We start from the raw sequence: 10,579 nt of genomic DNA, 5'->3' as shown, positions 1-10,579 counted from the left end.
GCCTCCCGCTGCTGCCTCGCCGCTGCCATGTGATTTCTGTTCTCATACTGTGGCAAAGTTCTTAACCCGAGGTACTACTTCCGGGTTAGCAGAGTCTGTAACCCAAAGTGTTTGTAATCCGAGGTGTTTGTAACCCAAGGTACCACTGTACTACTACTAAGCCAGATGCCCCCGATCTTATATTTGTGCAGCTAGTTCTTTCCACCTAAGTGCAGAAACTTACATTTGTCCCAAATAAAATTCATATTGTTATTTTGGGCCCAGTTCTCCAATCTGTTAAGGTCATTTTGAATCCCAATTCTGTCTTCTGCAGCATTAGCTATTCCTGCCAGTCTGTTCATTTGCTTCATCAAAGTCATTTATAAAGATGTTGAACAACAATGGGCCCAGGACTGAACCCTATGGCACCCCACTTGTAACTTTTCCCTAGGATGATGAGGAATCAATAATAATAATAATAATAATAATAATAATAATAATAATAATAATTTATTTATACCCTGCCCATCTGGCCGGGTCTCCCCAGCCACTCTGGGCGGCTTCCAACAGAAGAATAAAACAACAATCTATTAAACATTAAAAGCCGCCCTGAACAGGACTGCCTTCAGATGTCGTCTAAAAGTCTGGTAGTTGTTTTCCTTTTTGACATGTGTTGGGAGGGCGTTCCACAGGGCAGGCACCACCACTGAGAAGGCCCTCTGCCTAGTTCCCTGCAACTTGGCTTCTCGCAACGAGGGAACTGCCAGAAGGCCCTCGGTGCTGGACCTCAGTGTCCGGGCAGAATGATGGAGGTGGAGACGCTCCTTCAGGTATACTGGACCGAGGCCAGTAATGAGTATTCTTTGGGTTCAATCAGTCAGCAACCTACAAATCCATCTGTAAGGGGGAAGGCTTATAGGGACCCCCCCCCCTCATCAGGTCGAATTCCTCGCCAAGCAGTAAGTCAAGCACAGGATCAGATTACTAGAGCACAGGATCAGATTACTGACAGCCTCAGAGAGCCCTTGCTCCAAGGGGAGGGAGAGAGAGCAGTGGAAGAAGGAACTGGCAGACAGTCAGCCGGGAGGCCATTCCCCCCCCCCCACGCCGGAATTGAGACGAACGGCTCCCCGTCGGAGCAGAGAGAGGCGCTTCGGGGTTCCCAGGCTGTTACGTTGGAAAGGAAACAGAAAGCAGCCATTGCGAGATTCTGACTCAGACTGTTCAGCCCACATTTTACCAGCTTCCTCACAAGAATATAATCGGGGACTTTGTCAAAAGCCTTACTGAAATCAAGATACACTATGTCCACTGCATTCCCCTGGTCTGCCAAGCTTGTAAGACCCTATAAAAAATAGTGAGATTCACCTGGCATTGTTTGTTTTTGAGAAACCTGTGCTGGGTCTTTGTAATCATAGCTTTCTTTGCTAAGTACTGACAGACAACATTGATCTACTAGTGTCTTCAGCCCGTTAAATAAACGGGCGCTAGAATGCATGCCGGCTGATCAGTGCCGACCCGGCACGCCGCCAGATCAAGGAAGCGCCTGCCGGGTCGGCACCCAGCAGCGCTGCACGAAGCACCGGGGGACTGGCGGCGGGGAAGGCAGGCAGGCGCTTGCTCTATTGCCTGCCTGCATTCCCCACTGCCTGTCACACGAAGATCGGCGGGCGCCGCTTGCCGGGGTTTGTCAACCCCGGCAAACAGCGCCCGCCGATCTTCGGCTGTCCCACGATGCGCTACGGCTCGGGGAAGCAGGCAGGGAGACGCAACAGCCAGCAGCTTCCCGGGCTGTTGCGTCTCCCTGCCTGCTTCCCCAAACTAAAGCGCGCGGGGGACAGAGCCGAATTGCGGCACGGGGGGGGGGGCTTTTCGCCGTTTGCCTTCCCCGAGCTAAGGGGGAGGCAAATGGCAAAAAGCCCCCGCCACGCCGCAATTCGGCTCCGGGAGTGGCTTGGCGGTGGCGGGAAGAAGGGGAGGAATTCCTCCCCTTCTTCCCGCCACCGCCAAGCCAGTCCGCAGTGGGGGCTTTTCGCCATTTGCCTTCCCCCCAGGGGGAGGCAAACGGCGAAAAAACCCGCCGCGCCATACTTTGGCTCGGGGACTGGCTTGGCGGCGGCGGGAAGAAGGGGAGGAATTCCTCCCCTTCTTCCCGCCGCCGCCAAGCCAGTCCCCGAGCCGAAGTGCGGCGCGGCGGGTGCTTTTTGCCGTTTGCCTCCCCCTTCACTCCGGGAAGTCAAACAGCGAAAAGCCCCCACCGCGCCGCACTTCGGCTTGGGGACTGGCTTGGCGGCGGTGGGAAAAAGAGGAGGAATTCCTCCTCTTCTTCCCGCCGCCGCCAAGCCAAAGCCGGCTTCCCTCGGCGCCCGCTGCCGCTTCGGCCGAGGAAGCGCCGTCCCATGCTGGAGGTGCGCGGCAAGGCTGCCGGGGGGAGTGCTTCTTTCCCCCGCCACCTCGCCGCGCACCTCCAGCATGAGACTGGGCTTCGGAACGGCGGTTGGCGGAGCGGCGGTTGGCCGTTGTCCCTCCGTCCAATCCCTGTGTCTCTGGGGTACATGCGCAGTACCCCAGGGACACACGGGACAACTGGACGCAGGGACAACATGGACATTATTATATAGGATATGAAAAATACAATATCTGGCTGGTAGCCAACATAAAATGCCATCATTGCTAGATAATATGGTATATTTTGACAACATTCCCATACATGCACAGTGCATCATGTAACATGAACAAAAATATTATTGTCCGAAGCTTGCAGCACATTAATTACAAAATCTACACTGTGTAGCCAAGAGCATAAGGTCGAACAGATTCCTCACTGGCCTTGCAGACAACTTCATTGTCCAGAAAGTGGGAGAAGCAACAAGAGGATCAGCCATTTTAGATCTGGTCCTAACCAATAGTGATGACTTGGTTAGTGGGGTAGAAGTGGCAGGATCATTAGGTGGGAGTGACCATGCTCTTCTGGAGTTTATTATCCAGCGGAAAGGAGCAACCAAGCATACTAAGGTCCAAATTCTAGACTTTAAGAAAGCCGACTTCAGAAAACTTAGGGAAACGCTGGGTGAAATCCCATGGACAGTAATACTAAAAGGGAAGGGAGTTCATGATGGTTGGGAGTTTGTTAAAAGGGAGATATTAAAAGCACAACTTCAGGCAATACCAATGAGACGGAAACATGGAAGGTGCCTAAAGAAGCCAGGCTGGCTATCTAAAGAACTTTTGACTGAGTTAAGATTTAAAAGGGATATGTACAAAAAATGGAAAAGGGGGGAAATCTCCAGAGAGGAATTCAAACATATAGCCAGCACGTGTAGAGACAAAGTCAGAAAAGCTAAAGCACAGAATGAACTCAGGCTCGCCAGAGAGGTTAAAAGCAACAAAAAGGGCTTTTATGGGTATGTCCGTAGCAAAAGGAAAAACAAGGAAACAGTGGGGTCACTCAGAGGAGAAGATGGTGAAATGCAAACAGGGGACAGAGAAAGGGCAGAACTCCTCAATGCCTTCTTTGCCTCAGTCTTCTCCAAGAAAGAAAACAACGCCCGACCTGAAGAATATGGAGCAGATGATTCAGCAGGGGAAACACAGCCCAGAATAAGTAAGGAGGTAGTACAAGAATACTTGGCTAGTTTAGATGTATTCAAGTCTCCAGGGCCAGATGAACTACATCCAAGAGTATTAAAAGAACTGGCAGAGGTGATTTCAGAACCACTGGCAATAATCTTTGAAAATTCCTGGAGAACAGGCGAAGTTCCAGCAGACTGGAGGAGGGCAAATGTTGTCCCTATTTTCAAAAAGGGGGAAAGAGAGGACCCAAACAATTACCGCCCAGTCAGCCTGACATCAATACCAGGAAAGATTCTAGAGCAGATCATTAAGCAAACAGTCTGTGAGCACCTAGAAAGAAACTCTGTGATCACTAAAAGTCAGCATGGGTTCCTGAAAAATAAGTCATGTCAGACTAATCTGATCTCATTTTTTGACAGAATTACAAGCCTGGTAGATGAAGGGAACGCTGTGGATGTAGCCTATCTTGATTTCAGCAAGGCCTTTGACAAGGTGCCCCATGATATTCTTGTAAAGAAGCTGGTAAAATGTGGGCTAGACAATGCTACCATTCAGTGGATTTGTAGCTGGATTACTGACCGAACCCAAAGGGTGCTCATCAATGGCTCCTCCTCATCCTGGAGAGTAGTGACTAGTGGGGTGCCACAGGGTTCTGTCTTGGGCCCAGTCTTGTTCAACATCTTTATCAATGACTTGGATGATGGGCTTGAGGGAATCCTGAGCAAGTTTGCAGATGACACCAAGTTGGGAGGGGTGGCTAACACCCCAGAGGACAGGATCACACTTCAGAATGACCTTAACAGATTAGACAACTGGGCCAAAGCAAACAAGATGAATTTTAACAAGGAGAAATGTAAAGTACTACACTTGGGCAAAAAAAAATGAAAGGCACAAATACAGGATGGGAGACACCTGGCTTGAGAGCAGTACATGTGAAAAGGATCTAGGAGTTTTGGTTGACCACAAACTTGACATGAGTCAGCAGTGTGATGCAGCAGCTAAAAAAGCCAATGCAATTCTGGGCTGCATCAATAGGAGTATAGCATCTAGATCAAGGGAAGTAATAGTACCACTGTATTCTGCTCTGGTCAGACCTCACCTGGAGTATTGTGTCCAGTTCTGGGCACCACAGTTCAAGAAGGATACTGATAAGCTGGAACGTGTCCAGAAGAGGGCAACCAAAATGGTCAAAGGCCTGGAAACGATGCCTTATGAGGAACGGCTTAGGGAGCTGGGTATGTTTAGCCTGGAGAAGAGAAGGTTAAGGGGTGATATGATAACCATGTTCAAATATATAAAAGGATGTCATATAAAGGAGGGAGAAAGGTTGTTTTCTGCTGCTCCAGAGAAGCGGACACGGAGCAACGGATTCAAACTACAAGAAAGAAAATTCCACCTAAACATTAGGAAGAACTTCCTGACAGTAAGAGCTGTTCGGCAGTGGAATTTGCTGCCAAGGAGTGTGGTGGAGTCTCCTTCTTTGGAGGTCTTTAAGCAGAGGCTTGACACCCATCTGTCAGGAATGCTTTGATGGTGTTTCCTGCTTGGCAGGGGGTTGGACTGGATGGCCCTCGTGGTCTCTTCCAACTCTATGATTCTATGATTCTATGATTCTATGATTCTATGTATGGAAACGTAAACTCATGTAGGATGATTTACCTATTATTGCATATCATATTGCCTATCAGCCAGAGATTCTGTTTTGAAATAATTTAAAATTCTTTCATACATGTGTAGATATAATAATATGTGCATTTGAACTGTTACTTCATTCAATTATATTTAGTGTTTGGTCCAAAGCTGCCAAGTTATCCCTTTTTTTAAGGGAAATTCCATTATGCTGAATAGGCTTCCTCGCGAGAAAAGGGAAAACTTGGCAGCTATGGTTTGGTCAGGGACTACACTCTCCAGATTTTGTTTTCTTTAAAGGGGAATTAGATGGATTTATGGAGGACAAGGCTACCAGTGGCTACAACCTACAATGGCTAGATATTACATTTCATACCAGAGGTGGCATGACTCTGAATTCCTGTTGCTGGGCATTAGGCTCATGTCTTGTTTGCAGGCATCCCATAGGCAAAAGGTTAGCCACTGTGAGAACAGAGTGCTGAACTAAATAGACCTTTCTCTTGATCCAACATTTAAATGTCCCCCCCCCCTAAAGAATTTCTGGAACCAAGTATTTGAAGAAATAAAAAAAATACTCAAATATAATATAAAGAAAAACCCTGAATCTATTCTATTGGGGATAATGGACAATACAATTAAAAAAAACAGGATGTGACATTGTTCTTGTATGCTGTGACAGCTGCAAGAACTCTGGCTGCATCCTATTGGAAGAAGAAAGAAATACCCCATATTCTGGAATGGCAGGAGAAGCTATATAGCTATTTAGATCTGGATAACCTGACCAATTCAATTAGAGGGTATACTAATAAGAAATTCCATCAGAATTGGGGAAAAACTGGAGAGAACATGAAGGGGCCGTGCCCCACGGTAAAATCTTGGGTTTATTTCTAATGTCTCGTATTGAGTTGATTTGATTTAATTTAAGTTGATAAAGCTGAATAATGGTGAACTTTTTTCTCTTTTTTGAGATTAGATATTATTTGAGAATCATAGGATATATTCTCATAGGATTGAAGGGAAGCAGTACCAGAGTATACAAATTAAAGAACCTGAGAGGGAGATAATACGGGATAATACGGGAGGAGGAGATATAGGGGAATAAATAAAGGTGTATGGTAAAAAGAAAATTAGGAATATAGCTGAAATGTATTTTGATTATTTTGATTTTGGGTATGAATGAATGTCTGAACGTATGATTTTTGTTTTTTGTTTGTTTGTGTTTTCTTTAAGATTATAATTATTATGATTATTATGATTTACATTATATTATGATTATGATTATTTAAATTTGAAGTTGTATGGTATCATTTTTATGTTATATTATCATTATTTATATATGATTTTTGTATGTTATTATTTTTATATTATTGTTTCTTTAGTGTGTTTGTGAATGTATTTTAATTTGAATTCTAATAAAGTTTATTTATTTATTTATTTTAAAAAAATGTTTTTCCCCCCATGCCACAGGTCTTGCAGCCATTAGGACAATATTTGTAAATCCCATTTATGCTTCTAGGTCTGGGGAGTGGAAGCTGTAGCTCTCCTGAAGTTTCTGGACTCTAGCCAGCCTTTTGTATTGCAGTCATAAAAAATCCCAGTAAAATTTATTGCCAAAAGAATTGCATTGCCAATTACTCTTCCTGAACCATAGGACCCGTCTGGATGTTATGAGCAATCTGGCTACCTAATCAGACGCACTAATTACAACCCACCTCCCCCAAATGACAGCACAGAGTAATGAGGGGCTTTTTCTTGTATCAAGCTGGCCCACAGGCAAAATCAAAGCTCATTCTTGGTCCATTAAGAATCACCCAAACTGGCATTCAGCCCCAGTTCTTTCCCTGAATTAACCATTCGTGACACTGAAGGAAGACACTGCACTCGTGTTGAAAAAGTGGGAAATGTGAATTTTATCAAGATGACATTATCTTAATTAGGACCCTCGTACCTACGGGACCGCCTCTCCTGGTATGCCCCGCAGAGGACCTTAAGGTCCATAAATAACAACATTCTGAAGATTCTGAGCCATAAGGTGGTTAGATTGGTCTCGACTAGGGCCAGGGCCTTTTCAGTACTGGCCCCGACTTGGTGGAATGCTCTTTCACAGGAGACCAGGGCCCTGCAGGATTTGTTATCTTTCCTGCAAGACAGAGCTGTTCCGCCTGGCCTTTGGGTTGGATTCAGTCTGACCCCTGTGTTTAAAATGAGGCTGCATTTTAAATTTTAATATCTGTATTTTAATTAATTGGTTTTCTTTCTTTTATGTCTTAGTGTAATTTTATTGGCATTAGCCGCCCTGAGCCTGGCTTTGACTGGGGAGGGCGGGGTATAAATAAAAATAAATTATTATTATTATTATTATTATTATTATTATTATTATTAATTTATTTCAACATATAAGTAAAGCATTCAGGGTGCTAGAGTGGAGGGCTTCCCACACACACCCAGTTTTAAAATGGCCAAAGGGTGCTTCACATACCTGAGGTTCAAAAACCAACACACACAGAGACATGAAAAGAATGAAGAAGCTTTACTGAAAAGTTCAAGGAAATAGCACAAAAAGTTGTACAAGAAGCAAGGAAGGCACACAGTGTGGAAGGATCTTATTCTTCTATACTTTAAAACAAAGGGTGTTTGTGTGATTTTTCAGCCATGGTTATTTAGATTCAGCTCTTCTGACGCAACGTCAAAGGATCTGCATCAAGCTCCGTGGATATCAGTTCAGGATATTCTTCTTGGGATTAATTGGCTTATGAACAGATGCTACCACGACGCCCAAACCTCCTGCCAAGGAGTGCCCCCTTCCCGTAGCCCAAACCATAGCCCCAGCCCCCAGAGCTTCCAAGGAGGCCAGACCCATGGCCCCACCCTCCATAGCCATAACCCCCTACGATCCCGGAACCACCAACAGCACATGGGGTGTTGCCTCCAACAGCCACAGGCTCACAGCTGGCAGAGAGGATGGGCCCTGGGATGGTCACAACGGAGGCAGGTGGCTGGATCACGACCTCTGCTGGTGGGATCTGGTTGACGCATGATGGGGCAACTCCTGCCAGGACTCCGAGGTTGGCTGCTCTTTCAGCACCTCCATATCCATAGCCCAGGCCTCCAAATCCGAAGCCCTGACCTCCCCATCCATAGCCGAGACCTCCCAATCCAGAGCCGAGACCACCATAGCCAAGACCTCCTGCTGATCCAAACCCAACAGTGGGGGTGGAGGCCCAGGATGGGACAGCACAGGATGGACCACAGTCAACCATTGCTGGATGGAGGTGAGTCTGAAAGCAAAAACACCAAGGGAGAAAATAAGTGTGGGATACATCACTTCAATGGGGATGGACCACAGTCAACCATGGCAGAAGAAGAATCTAAAGTATACAGTTGAAGAAATGAGTTGAATATGGAGCATGAAAACCAAAGAGGACCAAATAATTATAAAAGCTCGGATACATGAGGGGCTAGTCAGTGTGTAGTCTTTTCTGATGTTGCAGACTTCAACTCCCATCAGACCCAGCCAGCATGGACAACATAGAAGGGTTATGAGACTATAGGAACCTTGCTATAACTACAGAGTGAGAACAACACCCCTGTGGTAGACGCTGTAGAAAAACAAGAAAATGCTCCTATACCTTAGCAGGATGATTCAGTGATGGTGTTCTGAATTTTTTTTATTTTTTTTTAAAAAAGCATGCTATGTCTACAATACTATCAAAAACAATTTTTAACAGGCTGGAACACAATAAACCATTTTCTAGCAGGGTAGGAATGAGAAAAGAAAGAAAGAAAGAAAGAAAGAAAGAAAGAAAGAAAGAAAGAAAGAAAGAAAGAAAGAAAGGGAGAGAGGGAGAGAGGGAGAAAAGCTGTAATCACTTTATCTATTTACCTGGGATTAAGCATCTGCGAACACAACAGGGCTTACTTTTCAGTAAAATGCAGATATTTTGAGCCATAAAATAGAGAGGTTTGCCTGTGTGCATGCAAGCACCTGTCTATTTATCCCTGACTGTGTTTAAATTACACTCAGGGAGAGAATGGAAAGCTGATGGTGCCTTCCAAATATCACAATTCTCCCTAACAAATTTAGAGTTCATTAATATGAATTTCCCACCTCAGGCTTCCTAAATGTAAGGTGGCAGAGCCAGCCTCCAATTCCCTCCGCCTCAGCCAGCACATGAAATGGTCAAGGATGATGGTACTTATGGCTCAACAATGTGTGCAAGACCTCTTTTCCCCTAGACATGTGTCCCAACCAGCCAGGGATCACATATTAAATATACTTACAGAGGGTAGCATAGGGTTGGGGAACCTGTGGCCCTCCAGTTGTTCAATATCCCAAGTCACCTCAGACATCATTGCCAATGGTCAGGGATGATGTGAGCAACATCTCAAGGACCACAGGATAGCTATCCCTGTTCTAGCTGGGAAATCCATCTAGCCTATCTTTTGACAAACCTGGGAATATTCCACCTAGAAAACAGACTTACCTGCTTCTTTGAGAAGATGAAGTAGAGATGGAAGAGTCAGATGGAGTTGTTGGAGGAACTGAAGGCAGTCTGAGCTTTTATACAGTTCAGCCAGCCTCCCCAGTGCCTAAGGAGCTGCCTCATTCCAACTAATCGCTGTTGGCAATTGTTCTTTCACGTGAAAAAATAAAATCAGTTTACGAAGCACAAAGAGGGAGGCCACAAAATTAAACTGTGGTAACAGTGTGACATAAATCATGACACCTATTCTTTTGTGCCTCCCTTCCTTTTAATTTTGCTGACCTCGAGTCAAATAGCTCCAGTTTCTCTGATGTTTTTAAGCAGAAATACCCAGAGGGAGGAGATAGAGATCATCAAAGCTCTTTCATCAGCACTGGGGTCTGTAGGACATCATCAAAGCTTTTTGCATATGCATACAGGATTCTGAGACATCTCCAGTAACAGTGGGAAACAGTGTCTTTGAATGCCATAGGTACATCAGAAGAGTCATAGAATCATAGAATCATAGAGTTGGAAGAGACCACAAGGGCCATCCAGTCCAACCCCCCGCCAAGCAGGAAAAGTCGTGCTGAACAAGGCCAAAAAGCCCATCAAATTTGGCACCCCTTTCTTTCACTTGCCCACCAGATCCCTTACCAAAAAGCTAGCAACGCCAACGCCAGTTGGAGGGAAAGTGTTGGAAAGAGCTATGCCCCCCATGGTCTGGGATAACCAAGAAGCATCTGGTTGGCCACTGTAGGAAACAAGATGCTAGAGGATATAGCTCTTTTTGTTTGAGCTAACTGCAGTGCTCTTTATATTCTTATCTTCTCCACTCGCACTCACCCTGGCATGTCAGAGATCTTTCCTACAGCCTAGCAAAGTTTAGGGCTAATCTGAAGTTGTGTACCTCAGAGCAGGAGCAGTGCTTATTT

General features: G+C 45.4%; 1 protein-coding gene across 1 annotated transcript; it reads right to left on the bottom strand.

Moving 5' to 3' along the window:
* Positions 1-7,765: 7,765 nt before the first annotated feature.
* Positions 7,766-8,456, bottom strand: LOC132591328 (claw keratin-like). Its single transcript, XM_060269564.1, has one exon. The coding sequence runs from the start codon at positions 8,439-8,441 to the stop codon at positions 7,932-7,934; it is 510 nt and encodes a 169-aa protein (XP_060125547.1). The 5' UTR covers positions 8,442-8,456; the 3' UTR covers positions 7,766-7,931.
* Between the last annotated feature and the right edge of the window lie 2,123 nt (positions 8,457-10,579).

This window comes from Zootoca vivipara, chromosome 17 (assembly GCF_963506605.1).
Source record: "Zootoca vivipara chromosome 17, rZooViv1.1, whole genome shotgun sequence".
Taxonomy (NCBI): domain Eukaryota; kingdom Metazoa; phylum Chordata; class Lepidosauria; order Squamata; family Lacertidae; genus Zootoca; species Zootoca vivipara.
This window is presented reverse-complemented; position numbering and strand designations above follow the sequence as displayed.

What these genes read in the sequence shown, in the direction of transcription:
- LOC132591328 (XM_060269564.1), bottom strand. Translation starts at nt 8,441, where the DNA reads ATGGTTGACTGTGGTCCATCCTGTGCTGTCCCATCCTGGGCCTCCACC.